The 15237-nt window shown below is 41.1% G+C and overlaps 1 protein-coding gene across 8 annotated transcripts in view; it reads right to left on the reverse strand.

The window, feature by feature from the left end:
• LOC131723102 (protein diaphanous homolog 1-like) overlaps window positions 1-15237 on the reverse strand; it is a 98285-nt gene that overhangs the window by 41187 nt on the left and 41861 nt on the right. For 7 of the 8 annotated variants that reach the window (XM_059016502.1, XM_059016504.1, XM_059016503.1 and 4 more), the window contains one exon: window positions 13292-13330. The exons of the other annotated variant lie outside the window; for it this stretch is intronic. In XM_059016502.1, coding sequence (XP_058872485.1) covers window positions 13292-13330 — 39 coding nt within the window. The remainder of the gene's footprint in view (window positions 1-13291; window positions 13331-15237) is intronic. 8 annotated transcript variants of the gene reach the window in all.

Consider the following 15237-nt stretch of genomic DNA (forward strand, 5'->3'; position numbering starts at 1 on the left):
CAGAAGCGGAGAGAGCGATCAACCCTGACGGGTACCCCTGGAGATAGCAAACTGGGAGGAACATTTACTGCCCGTAAGCACCATTGCAGATGGGTTAGCATACAACACCTTAACCATACTAATAAAGTCTGACCCCAAACCCATCTGCTCCAAAACCAACCCCAGATACCCCCATTCAAGGAGATCAAAGGCTTTCTCTGCATCCAGTGACAGGACTGCACAAGGAGTATTGACATCCATAGCTGCATGGATAACACGAAGAAGGGGACGCACATTATCAGATGTGAGGCGTGACTTGATAAAGCCTGTCTGGTCATGATGAACCAGTTTAGTCATATAAACCTCAAGACGACGTGACAAGACCTTGGCATAGATCTTAACATCAGAATTTATTAACGATAGAGGGCGGTAGCTCGCACAGTTAGTGGGGTCTTTATCTTATTTTAACGATAGAGATACAATAGCCGAATTAACATCTCTTCCAAATGAGCCCTTTTCAATAGCGGTTTATCATCTTTAACAGAAGCGGTCCTAGCTGATTAAAAAAAGTAAGAAAAAACTCAGGTTGTATTCCATCAAAACCAGGCGATTTTGATTTTTTCATATCTTGCAAAGCCTCTTTTAATTCAGCTAGAGATAACGGCGCGCCAAGTACAGATGCTTCCTCAGCTGAAAGACGTGGCAGTCTAAGGTCTTGTAGGAAGTGCGTACATGTGGTCTGATCAAAGGGGGTGTCTGAGCTGTACAATTTAGAATAGAAGGAGCGAAATTCTGAATTAATTTGCGAGGGGTCAGTCAGTAATCCACCCTGTGTAGATCGAATAGATGGTATGTTCACCAAGCGCTCATTATTGCGAAGTCTGAGAGCCAAGAAATGAGAGGGTTTTGAACCATGAAAATAATAATTCTGTCTAGCCCTGTGAATAAGAAACTCTGCCCGATGCCTAAGCAAAGCAAGTCATTCTTTTTTAACCAAGTCGAGTTCAAGTGCAGTGGTCTCAGAACAGGAATTTTGTAAATTATGATTTAATATAGCCAATTTAGTTTCTAGCTCTTTAATCTTACTAAGTCTAGATTTATTCAAATTAGAAGCAAATACAGTGGAAGTATCTTTAATAAATCCCTTGATTGCATCCCATACTATACGTGGGTCATCCACCGAGCCACGGTTAAAACTAATAAACTCATCCAGTTTAGCTTGCATTGTTACACAAAAAGACTCCTTTTGCAGTAAAGTTGTATTGAAGCGCCATCGTGTAGCTCGAGTGGGAGTGTCAGCCAACACTAATCTAGAAGTGACACTCGAATGATCAGATAACGCCGCAGGATTAATGTCAATACTGTGTACTTCGGAAAAAAGTGTTTTCAATACAAAAATAAAATCAATCCTAGAAAAAGATTTATGTCTGGCCCGAAAAGAAATTGTTTAGCAGACGGGTTAAATATGAGAAACAAGCCCTAAATCTGAAATGAATCTCTGCAAAGTGAGAGAAGCCGCCTGTTGTGTCCTGCCTTGATCCAGACTCGATCGGTCGATAGCAGGGTTAACCACCGCGTTCATGTCAGCGCCGAGAACAAGGCTATAATCTGACATGTCCAGCAATATAGTAGTTAGCGAGCTAAAAAAGTCTGGGTAATAAATCGCTGGGGCATAAACAGATACAAATGCAATCTTTTTATCAGATATAATAGTCTTCAAAACTGCCACTCTGCCATCTAGAGTTCCGTGTGATTCCTGCACAGTGATAGGTAAACTGCGTCTTAGTAATATTAAAGCACCTTTAGACCTGGAGTCGGCACAGCTCGAGGCAGCCACGTAATAGTGTTTATTAGAAAATCTGTTAACATCACGTTCTCTCAAATGTGATTCCTGAATGCAAGCAACATCCACATGTTTCCTACGCAGAAAATCGAGACAGGCAGATCGCTTTTGCGGGGAGTTTAAACATCAAGCAGCTTCAACAACATTACTGGGGAGTTGGTTCCAGACCCTCAATTCTCTATGTAAAAAAAGTGCCTCCTGCTTTCTGTTCTGAATGCCCCTTTATCTAATCTCCATTTGTGACCCCTGGTCCTTGTTTCTTTTTTCAGGTTGAAAAAGTCCCCTGGGTCGACATTGTCTATACCTTTTAGGATTTTGAATGCTTGAATCAGATCGCCGCATAGTCTTCTTTGTTCAAGACTGAACAGATTCAATTCTTTGAGCCTGTCTGCATATGACATGCCTTTTAAACCCGGGATAATTATGGTTGCTCTTCTTTGCACTCTTTCTACAGCAGCAATATACTTTTTGTAACAAGGTGTCCAGAACTGAACACAATATTCTAGATGAGGTCTTTCTAATGCATTGTAAAGTTTTAACATTACTTCCCCTGATTTAAATTCAACCCTTCTCACAACATATCCGAGCATCTTGTTGGCCTTTTTATAGCTTCCCCACATTGTCTAGATGAAGACTCCAAGGTCTTTTTCATAGATTCCTTCTTCAATTTCAGTATCTCCCATATGATATTTATAATGCATATTTTTATTGCCTGCATGCAATACTTTACACTTCTCTATTAAATGTCATTTGCCATGTGTCTGCCCAGTTCTGAATGCTGTCTAGATCATTTTGAATGACCTTTGCTGCTGCAACAGTGTTTGCCACTCCTCCTATTTTTGTGTTGTCTGCAAATTTAACAAGTTTGCTTACTATACCAGAATCTAAATCATTAATGTAGATTAGGAAAAAATACAGATCCTGTGATGATGGCAGCTTTGTTACATGACAGCCACAAAGGGTTCATGTTTCTTGTGCGATACCTGTGATCAAACTTGAACTAGAGGATCACAGAATAGAGCTGTGATCTGAATATGAAGATCATTTGTTACGTGTCATCTGGAAACCACAAAGTCACATGGACCATATATGGCAGCCACATGAGGTCACAGATAGGGTACTGTTAAGATCTGGCTAAGGCGTTTCCAAAACATTTAAAAAAAGAACCTGGTACTGTATCTCAAACAGATTATGAGCCATGAGAAGAAAAAGAAAGTCTGGAATTGAATATCAAAGGACAAGCTTCAGATATGTGGATGTGATGCTGCAAGTCCCATCCCATAAACAATACAGCCTTGCTTCAGCCTACGTGGACATTAACTCTTTGTGGTCAATTTATTCAGCGCGTCTCAGACTAGTCAGGTCCAATTTATTTTCACACGCGCAGTTTATTTTAGGCACTCTGTTAAAGTTTTTTTTTTTTTTTTTTTTTTTTTTCACAGTACAACAGGTTTAAAAGGCACTGCATATCAACAGGACACTCAGTAGTGCATCTACAGCCCCGCCCCACCCCCTGTTCGCTGTATTTTTCACATACCTCTTCACAGTAATAGTGCATACCGGTAAATCATCTCCTGATCACTCGTTTTATCACCAAACTCCTCAATAATGCGATCCAAGTCACGATTTTATTAGCTCTGCAAATGTCTGATATTCTTTAAGCGCTGGATGCAGAAGCAGCTATCTTGTTTGTTTATGTCCGTGTTATCTCTGTGGTGCCGGGGCGATGTGTATTGCTCAGATCCACCCCTTTTATTTTTCGGCTTCTCTCGGCTCCTATCGGTCTCACTCGGCCATTGAATGGTTTTCACGGCTTTTGCCGGAGAAACAACAACTAGAGACCTGTTTTTTACGTCTTTTTGATGATGTCGGACAGGAAAGGGAAAATCGTAATGTCGGACCTGGTCCAACACAGGACCGCAAAGGGTTAAAACGTGGCACTTGTTTTAAAACAACGACCGCATACCTATCATGACTGTAAATTGTGATTTTAACCAATGTGCATCCCTGGCATAAACAAAAGAGAAAAATGTAAAGAATAAAAACAATGTACTTACATGGAGAGGGGGGGAGCTCGTCATCCTCGTCACTGACAGCTGTGAGAATAAAAAGAAACGGTCAGTGATTTAAATAGAACTGCACTGACTGCTGAAAGCCGCTATCTCTCTGAAAAGCTGCACAAGAAGGACCCTAGTAGCAGAATTCAGTCAATAACAGGTGAAGGTCTGTCCAGCAAGGTCTTGATAAAGTCTGAAGCAGACTCCCAGGCCCGCACAGTCCCCTCCTCGGCCCCATGGATCCGAGCGGTGGAAAGCTCCAAATGAACAAATGTCCAGGAAAGAGAGAATCCATTGACGCCAGGGAAGGGAGTGGGGGGGGCCACCAACGAAGGGCAGTGAAGCCGGCTAAGATTTTAGGTGAACAAGGAATCTCACTATTAAGAATAACAGACAGGGTTGTAGAGACCTGCTTCCAGAACACAAGCACATCAGGACATTCCCAGAGCATATGTAAGAATGTACCTACGGTACCCTGGGGACAGAGCATGCAGAGGGGAGTAGGGGCCAGTTTCATATGACATCTTTTTAGAGGGGTTAAGTATGTTCTATGAAGAAAGTTGAAGTGGATAAGCTGATGATTAGGATTCTTAGAAGCTGTCCCTAAATTATTCCATACTGTGACCCAAGATATTTCTTTATCTATAAAGGTGAAGTCCCTTTTCCAAACAGTATTAATCACCAAAGGTTTGTATGATGCCTGGAGAAGGACGGTATAAAGTGTGGTCACCAAGCCCTTTGATTTTCCCCCTTAACTAGAATATTGTGTAATATGTGTGAAGACAGCTTGCCATTTGTCCCAATATTTAGTAGTGGGGGAAAGGGGGATCATAGTATCATTGATATTAATAGGATTAAAAGCTGTTGACTGACAAGCAGCCTGGGCAAGTGGTTCAAGTGATAGGGCGAACAGAAGCGGAGAGAGCGATCAACCCTGACGGGTACCCCTGGAGATAGCAAACTGGGAGGAACATTTACTGCCCGTAAGCACCACTGCAGATGGGTTAGCATACAACACCTTAACCATACTAATAAAGTCTGACCCCAAACCCATCTGCTCCAAAACCAACCCCAGATACCCCCATTCAAGGAGATCAAAGGCTTTCTCTGCATCCAGTGACAGGACTGCACAAGGAGTATTGACATCCATAGCTGCATGGATAACATGAAGAAGGGAACGCACATTATCAGATGTGAGGCGTGACTTGATAAAGCCTGTCTGGTCATGATGAACCAGTTTAGTCATATAAACCTCAAGACGACGTGACAAGACCTTGGCATAGATCTTAACATCAGAATTTATTAACGATAGAGGGCGGTAGCTCGCACAGTTAGTGGGTCTTTATCTTTTTTTTAACGATAGAGATACAATAGCCGAATTAACATCTCTTCCAAATGAGCCCTTTTCAATAGCGGTTTATCATCTTTAACAGAAGCGGTCCTAGCTGATTAAAAAAAGGAAGAAAAAACTCAGGTTGTATTCCATCAAAACCAGGCGATTTTGATTTTTTCATATCTTGCAAAGCCTCTTTTAATTCAGCTTGAGATAACGGCGCGCCAAGTACAGATGCTTCCTCAGCTGAAAGACGTGGCAGTCTAAGGTCTTGTAGGAAGTGCGTACATGTGGTCTGATCAAAGGGGGTGTCTGAGCTGTACAATTTAGAATAGAAGGAGCGAAATTCTGAATTAATTTGCGAGGGGTCAGTTAGTAATCCACCCTGTGTAGATCTAATAGATGGTATGTTCACCAAGCGCTCATTATTGCGAAGTCTGAGAGCCAAGAAATGAGAGGGTTTTGAACCATGAAAATAATAATTCTGTCTAGCCCTGTGAATAAGAAACTCTGCCCGATGCCTAAGCAAAGCAAGTCATTCTTTTTTAACCAAGTCGAGTTCAAGTGCAGTGGTCTCAGAATAGGAATTTTGTAAATTATGATTTAATACAGCCAATTTAGTTTCTAATTCTTTAATCTTACTAAGTCTAGATGTATTCAAATCAGAAGCAAATACAGTGGAAGTATCTTTAATAAATCCCTTGATTGCATCCCATACTATACGTGGGTCATCCACCGAGCCACGGTTAAAACTAATAAACTCATCCAGTTTAGCTTGCATTGTTACACAAAAAGACTCCTTTTGCAGTAAAGTTGTATTGAAGCGCCATCGTGTAGCTCGAGTAGGAGTGTCAGCCAACACTAATCTAGAAGTGACACTCGAATGATCAGATAACGCCACAGGATTAATGTCAATACTGTGTACTTCGGAAAAAAGTGTTTTCAATACAAAAATAAAATCAATCCTAGAAAAAGTTTTATGTCTGGCCCGAAAAGAAAGTAAATTGTTTAGCAGACGGGTTAAATATGAGAAACAAGCCCTAAATCTGAAATAAATCTCTGCAAAGTGAGAGAAGCCGCCTGTTGTGTCCTGCCTTGATCCAGACTCGATCGGTCGATAGCAGGGTTAACCACCGCGTTCATGTCAGCGCCGAGAACAAGGCTATAATCTGACATGTCCAGCAATATAGTAGTTAGCGAGCTAAAAAAGTCTGGGTAATAAATCGCTGGGGCATAAACAGATACAAATGCAATCTTTTTTATCAGATATAATAGTCTTCAAAACTGCCACTCTGCCATCTAGAGTTCCGTGTGTTTCCTGCACAGTGATAGGTAAACTGCGTCTTAGTAATATTAAAGCACCTTTAGACCTGGAGTCGGCACAGCTCGAGGCAGCCACGTAATAGTGTTTATTAGAAAATCTGTTAACATCACGTTCTCTCAAATGTGATTCCTGAATGCAAGCAACATCAACATGTTTTCTACGCAGAAAATCGAGACAGGCAGATCACTTTTGCGGGGAGTTTAAACATCAAGCAGCTTCAACAACATTACTGGGGAGTTGGTTCCAGACCCTCAATTCTCTGTGTAAAAAAAGTGCCTCCTGCTTTCTGTTCTGAATGCCCCTTTATCTAATCTCCATTTGTGACCCCTGGTCCTTGTTTCTTTTTTCAGGTTGAAAAAGTCCCCTGGGTCGACATTGTCTATACCTTTTAGGATTTTGAATGCTTGAATCAGATCGCCGCGTAGTCTTCTTTGTTCAAGACTGAACAGATTCAATTCTTTGAGCCTGTCTGCATATGACATGCCTTTTAAACCCGGGATAATTATGGTTGCTCTTCTTTGCACTCTTTCTACAGCAGCAATATACTTTTTGTAACAAGGTGTCCAGAACTGAACACAATATTCTAGATGAGGTCTTTCTAATGCATTGTAAAGTTTTAACATTACTTCCCCTGATTTAAATTCAACCCTTCTCACAACATATCCGAGCATCTTGTTGGCCTTTTTTATAGCTTCCCCACATTGTCTAGATGAAGACTCCAAGGTCTTTTTCATAGATTCCTTCTTCAATTTCAGTATCTCCCATATGATATTTATAATGCATATTTTTATTGCCTGCATGCAATACTTTACACTTCTCTATTAAATGTCATTTGCCATGTGTCTGCCCAGTTCTGAATGCTGTCTAGATCATTTTGAATGACCTTTGCTGCTGCAACAGTGTTTGCCACTCCTCCTATTTTTGTGTTGTCTGCAAATTTAACAAGTTTGCTTACTATACCGGAATCTAAATCATTAATGTAGATTAGGAAAAATACAGATCCAGTGACGGAGGCAGCTTTGTTACATGACAGCCACAAAGAGTTCATGTTTCTTGTGCGATACCCGTGATCAAACTTGAACTAGAGGATCACAGAATAGAGCTGTGATCTGAATATGAAGATCATTTGTTACGTGTCATCTGGAAACCACAAAGTCACATGGACCATATATGGCAGCCACATGAGGTCACAGATAGGGTACTGTTAAGTTCTGGCTAAGGCGTTTCCAAAACATTTAAAAAAAGAACCTGGTACTGTATCTCAAACAGATTATGAGCCATGAGAAGAAATAAAAAGTCTGGAATTGAATATCAAAGGACAAGCTTCAGATATGTGGATGTGATGCTGCAAGTCCCATCCCATAAACAATACAGCCTTGCTTGAGCCTACGTGGACATTAACTCTTTGTGGTCAATTTATTCAGCGCGTCTCAGGCTAGTCAGGTCCAATTTATTTTCACACGCGCAGTTTATTTTAGGCACTCTGTTAAAGTTTTTTTTTTTTTTTTTTTTTTTTTTTCACAGTACAACAGGTTTAAAAGGCACTGCATATCAACAGGACACTCAGTAGTGCATCTACAGCCCCGCCCCACCCCCTGTTCGCTGTATTTTTCACATACCTCTTCACAGTAATAGTGCATACCGGTAAATCATCTCCTGATCACTCGTTTTATCACCAAACTCCTCAATAATGCGATCCAAGTCACGATTTTATTAGCTCTGCAAATGTCTGATATTCTTTAAGCGTTGGATGCAGAAGCAGCTATCTTGTTTGTTTATGTCCGTGTTATCTCTGTGGTGCCGGGGCGATGTGTATTGCTCAGATCCACCCCTTTTATTTTTCGGCTTCTCTCGGCTCCTATCGGTCTCACTCGGCCATTGAATGGTTTTCACGGCTTTTGCCGGAGAAACAACAACTAGAGACCTGTTTTTTACGTCTTTTTGATGATGTCGGACAGGAAAGGGAAAATCGTAATGTCGGACCTGGTCCAACACAGGACCGCAAAGGGTTAAAACGTGGCACTTGTTTTAAAACAACGACCGCATACCTATCGTGACTGTAAATTGTGATTTTAACCAATGTGCATCCCTGGTATAAACAAAAGAGAAAAATGTAAAGAATAAAAACAATGTACTTACATGGAGAGGGGGGGAGCTCGTCATCCTCGTCACTGACAGCTGTGAGAATAAAAAGAAACGGTCAGTGATTTAAATAGAACTGCACTGACTGCTAAAAGCCGCTATCTCTCTGAAAAGCTGCACAAGAAGGACCCTAGTAGCAGAATTCAGAATTCCACCAACGAAGGGCAGTGAAGCCGGCTAAGATTTTAGGTGAACAAGGAATCTCACTATTAAGAATAACAGACAGGGTTGTAGAGACCTGCTTCCAGAACACAAGCACATCAGGACATTCCCAGACCATATGTAAGAATGTACCTACGGTACCCTGGGGACAGAGCATGCAGAGGGGAGTAGGGGCCAGTTTCATATGACATCTTTTTAGAGGGGTTAAGTATGTTCTATGAAGAAAGTTGAAGTGGATAAGCTGATGATTAGGATTCTTAGAAGCTGTCCCTAAATTATTCCATACTGTGACCCAAGATATTTCTTTATCTATAAAGGTGAAGTCCCTTTTCCAAACAGTATTAATCACCAAAGGTTTGTATGATGCCTGGAGAAGGAGGGTATAGAGTGTGGTCACCAAGCCCTTTGATTTTCCCCCTTAACTAGAATATTGTGTAATATGTGTGAAGACAGCTTGCCATTTGTCCCAATATTTAGTAGTGGGGGAAAGGGGGATCATAGTATCATTGATATTAATAGGATTAAAAGCTGTTGACTGACAAGCAGCCTGGGCAAGTGGTTCAAGTGATAGGGCGAACAGAAGCGGAGAGAGCGATCAACCCTGACGGGTACCCCTGGAGATAGCAAACTGGGAGGAACATTTACTGCCCGTAAGCACCATTGCAGATGGGTTAGCATACAACACCTTAACCATACTAATAAAGTCTGACCCCAAACCCATCTGCTCCAAAACCAACCACAGATACCCCCATTCAAGGAGATCAAAGGCTTTCTCTGCATCCAGTGACAGGACTGCACAAGGAGTATTGACATCCATAGCTGCATGGATAACATGAAGAAGGGGACGCACATTATCAGATGTGAGGCGTGACTTGATAAAGCCTGTCTGGTCATGATGAACCAGTTTAGTCATATAAACCTCAAGACGACGTGACAAGACCTTGGCATAGATCTTAACATCAGAATTTATTAACGATAGAGGGCGGTAGCTCGCACAGTTAGTGGGTCTTTATCTTTTTTTTAACGATAGAGATACAATAGCCGAATTAACATCTCTTCCAAATGAGCCCTTTTCAATAGCGGTTTATCATCTTTAACAGAAGCGGTCCTAGCTGATTAAAAAAAGTAAGAAAAAACTCAGGTTGTATTCCATCAAAACCAGGCGATTTTGATTTTTTCATATCTTGCAAAGCCTCTTTTAATTCAGCTTGAGATAACGGCGCGCCAAGTACAGATGCTTCCTCAGCTGAAAGACGTGGCAGTCTAAGGTCTTGTAGGAAGTGCGTACATGTGGTCTGATCAAAGGGGGTGTCTGAGCTGTACAATTTAGAATAGAAGGAGCGAAATTCTGAATTAATTTGCGAGGGGTCAGTTAGTAATCCACCCTGTGTAGATCTAATAGATGGTATGTTCACCAAGCGCTCATTATTGCGAAGTCTGAGAGCCAAGAAATGAGAGGGTTTTGAACCATGAAAATAATAATTCTGTCTAGCCCTGTGAATAAGAAACTCTGCCCGATGCCTAAGCAAAGCAAGTCATTCTTTTTTAACCAAGTCGAGGTCAAGTGCAGTGGTCTCAGAATAGGAATTTTGTAAATTATGATTTAATACAGCCAATTTAGTTTCTAATTCTTTAATCTTACTAAGTCTAGATGTATTCAAATCAGAAGCAAATACAGTGGAAGTATCTTTAATAAATCCCTTGATTGCATCCCATACTATACGTGGGTCATCCACCGAGCCACGGTTAAAACTAATAAACTCATCCAGTTTAGCTTGCATTGTTACACAAAAAGACTCCTTTTGCAGTAAAGTTGTATTGAAGCGCCATCGTGTAGCTCGAGTAGGAGTGTCAGCCAACACTAATCTAGAAGTGACACTCGAATGATCAGATAACGCCACAGGATTAATGTCAATACTGTGTAATTCGGAAAAAAGTGTTTTCAATACAAAAATAAAATCAATCCTAGAAAAAGATTTATGTCTGGCCCGAAAAGAAAGTAAATTGTTTAGCAGACGGGTTAAATATGAGAAACAAGCCCTAAATCTGAAATAAATCTCTGCAAAGTGAGAGAAGCCGCCTGTTGTGTCCTGCCTTGATCCAGACTCGATCGGTCGATAGCAGGGTTAACCACCGCGTTCATGTCAGCGCCGAGAACACGGCTATAATCTGACATGTCCAGCAATATAGTAGTTAGCGAGCTAAAAAAGTCTGGGTAATAAATCGCTGGGGCATAAACAGATACAAATGCAATCTTTTTATCAGATATAATAGTCTTCAAAACTGCCACTCTGCCATCTAGAGTTCCGTGTGTTTCCTGCACAGTGATAGGTAAACTGCGTCTTAGTAATATTAAAGCACCTTTAGACCTGGAGTCGGCACAGCTCGAGGCAGCCACGTAATAGTGTTTATTAGAAAATCTGTTAACATCACGTTCTCTCAAATGTGATTCCTGAATGCAAGCAACATCAACATGTTTTCTACGCAGAAAATCGAGACAGGCAGATCACTTTTGCGGGGAGTTTAAACATCAAGCAGCTTCAACAACATTACTGGGGAGTTGGTTCCAGACCCTCAATTCTCTGTGTAAAAAAAGTGCCTCCTGCTTTCTGTTCTGAATGCCCCTTTATCTAATCTCCATTTGTGACCCCTGGTCCTTGTTTCTTTTTTCAGGTTGAAAAAGTCCCCTGGGTCGACATTGTCTATACCTTTTAGGATTTTGAATGTTTGAATCAGATTGCCGCGTAGTCTTCTTTGTTCAAGACTGAACAGATTCAATTCTTTGAGCCTGTCTGCATATGACATGCCTTTTAAACCCGGGATAATTATGGTTGCTCTTCTTTGCACTCTTTCTACAGCAGCAATATACTTTTTGTTACAAGGTGTCCAGAACTGAACACAATATTCTAGATGAGGTCTTTCTAATGCATTGTAAAGTTTTAACATTACTTCCCCTGATTTAAATTCAACCCTTCTCACAACATATCCGAGCATCTTGTTGGCCTTTTTTATAGCTTCCCCACATTGTCTAGATGAAGACTCCAAGGTCTTTTTCATAGATTCCTTCTTCAATTTCAGTATCTCCCATATGATATTTATAATGCATATTTTTATTGCCTGCATGCAATACTTTACACTTCTCTATTAAATGTCATTTGCCATGTGTCTGCCCAGTTCTGAATGCTGTCGATCATTTTGAATGACCTTTGCTGCTGCAACAGTGTTTGCCACTCCTCCTATTTTTGTGTTGTCTGCAAATTTAACAAGTTTGCTTACTATACCGGAATCTAAATCATTAATGTAGATTAGGAAAAAATACAGATCCTGTGACGGAGGCAGCTTTGTTACATGACAGCCACAAAGAGTTCATGTTTCTTGTGCGATACCCGTGATCAAACTTGAACTAGAGGATCACAGAATAGAGCTGTGATCTGAATATGAAGATCATTTGTTACGTGTCATCTGGAAACCACAAAGTCACATGGACCATATATGGCAGCCACATGAGGTCACAGATAGGGTACTGTTAAGATCTGGCTAAGGCGTTTCCAAAACATTTAAAAAAAGAACCTGGTACTGTATCTCAAACAGATTATGAGCCATGAGAAGAAATAAAAAGTCTGGAATTGAATATCAAAGGACAAGCTTCAGATATGTGGATGTGATGCTGCAAGTCCCATCCCATAAACAATACAGCCTTGCTTGAGCCTACGTGGACATTAACTCTTTGTGGTCAATTTATTCAGCGCGTCTCAGACTAGTCAGGTCCAATTTATTTTCACACGCGCAGTTTATTTTAGGCACTCTGTTAAAGTTTTTTTTTTTTTTTTTCACAGTACAACAGGTTTAAAAGGAACTGCATATCAACAGGACACTCAGTAGTGCATCTACAGCCCCGCCCCACCCCCTGTTCGCTGTATTTTTCACATACCTCTTCACAGTAATAGTGCATACCGGTAAATCATCTCCTGATCACTCGTTTTATCACCAAACTCCTCAATAATGCGATCCAAGTCACGATTTTATTAGCTCTGCAAATGTCTGATATTCTTTAAGCGCTGGATGCAGAAGCAGCTATCTTGTTTGTTTATGTCCGTGTTATCTCTGTGGTGCCGGGGCGATGTGTATTGCTCAGATCCACCCCTTTTATTTTTCGGCTTCTCTCGGCTCCTATCGGTCTCACTCGGCCATTGAATGGTTTTCACGGCTTTTGCCGGAGAAACAACAACTAGAGACCTGTTTTTTACGTCTTTTTGATGATGTCGGACAGGAAAGGGAAAATCGTAATGTCGGACCTGGTCCAACACAGGACCGCAAAGGGTTAAAACGTGGCACTTGTTTTAAAACAACGACCGCATACCTATCGTGACTGTAAATTGTGATTTTAACCAATGTGCATCCCTGGTATAAACAAAAGAGAAAAATGTAAAGAATAAAAACAATGTACTTACATGGAGAGGGGGGGAGCTCGTCATCCTCGTCACTGACAGCTGTGAGAATAAAAAGAAACGGTCAGTGATTTAAATAGAACTGCACTGACTGCTAAAAGCCGCTATCTCTCTGAAAAGCTGCACAAGAAGGACCCTAGTAGCAGAATTCAGAATTCCACCAACGAAGGGCAGTGAAGCCGGCTAAGATTTTAGGTGAACAAGGAATCTCACTATTAAGAATAACAGACAGGGTTGTAGAGACCTGCTTCCAGAACACAAGCACATCAGGACATTCCCAGACCATATGTAAGAATGTACCTACGGTACCCTGGGGACAGAGCATGCAGAGGGGAGTAGGGGCCAGTTTCATATGACATCTTTTTAGAGGGGTTAAGTATGTTCTATGAAGAAAGTTGAAGTGGATAAGCTGATGATTAGGATTCTTAGAAGCTGTCCCTAAATTATTCCATACTGTGACCCAAGATATTTCTTTATCTATAAAGGTGAAGTCCCTTTTCCAAACAGTATTAATCACCAAAGGTTTGTATGATGCCTGGAGAAGGACGGTATAAAGTGTGGTCACCAAGCCCTTTGATTTTCCCCCTTAACTAGAATATTGTGTAATATGTGTGAAGACAGCTTGCCATTTGTCCCAATATTTAGTAGTGGGGGAAAGGGGGATCATAGTATCATTGATATTAATAGGATTAAAAGCTGTTGACTGACAAGCAGCCTGGGCAAGTGGTTCAAGTGATAGGGCGAACAGAAGCGGAGAGAGCGATCAACCCTGACGGGTACCCCTGGAGATAGCAAACTGGGAGGAACATTTACTGCCCGTAAGCACCATTGCAGATGGGTTAGCATACAACACCTTAACCATACTAATAAAGTCTGACCCCAAACCCATCTGCTCCAAAACCAACCCCAGATACCCCCATTCAAGGAGATCAAAGGCTTTCTCTGCATCCAGTGACAGGACTGCACAAGGAGTATTGACATCCATAGCTGCATGGATAACATGAAGAAGGGGACGCACATTATCAGATGTGAGGCGTGACTTGATAAAGCCTGTCTGGTCATGATGAACCAGTTTAGTCATATAAACCTCAAGACGACGTGACAAGACCTTGGCATAGATCTTAACATCAGAATTTATTAACGATAGAGGGCGGTAGCTCGCACAGTTAGTGGGTCTTTATCTTTTTTTTAACGATAGAGATACAATAGCCGAATTAACATCTCTTCCAAATGAGCCCTTTTCAATAGCGGTTTATCATCTTTAACAGAAGCGGTCCTAGCTGATTAAAAAAAGGAAGAAAAAACTCAGGTTGTATTCCATCAAAACCAGGCGATTTTGATTTTTTCATATCTTGCAAAGCCTCTTTTAATTCAGCTTGAGATAACGGCGCGCCAAGTACAGATGCTTCCTCAGCTGAAAGACGTGGCAGTCTAAGGTCTTGTAGGAAGTGCGTACATGTGGACTGATCAAAGGGGGTGTCTGAGCTGTACAATTTAGAATAGAAGGAGCGAAATTCTGAATTAATTTGCGAGGGGTCAGTTAGTAATCCACCCTGTGTAGATCTAATAGATGGTATGTTCACCAAGCGCTCATTATTGCGAAGTCTGAGAGCCAAGAAATGAGAGGGTTTTGAACCATGAAAATAATAATTCTGTCTAGCCCTGTGAATAAGAAACTCTGCCCGATGCCTAAGCAAAGCAAGTCATTCTTTTTTAACCAAGTCGAGGTCAAGTGCAGTGGTCTCAGAATAGGAATTTTGTAAATTATGATTTAATACAGCCAATTTAGTTTCTAATTCTTTAATCTTACTAAGTCTAGATGTATTCAAATCAGAAGCAAATACAGTGGAAGTATCTTTAATAAATCCCTTGATTGCATCCCATACTATACGTGGGTCATCCACCGAGCCACGGTTAAAACTAATAAACTCATCCAGTTTAGCTTGCAT

The sequence above is a fragment of the Acipenser ruthenus genome, chromosome 53, assembly GCF_902713425.1.
Source record: "Acipenser ruthenus chromosome 53, fAciRut3.2 maternal haplotype, whole genome shotgun sequence".
Taxonomy (NCBI): domain Eukaryota; kingdom Metazoa; phylum Chordata; class Actinopteri; order Acipenseriformes; family Acipenseridae; genus Acipenser; species Acipenser ruthenus.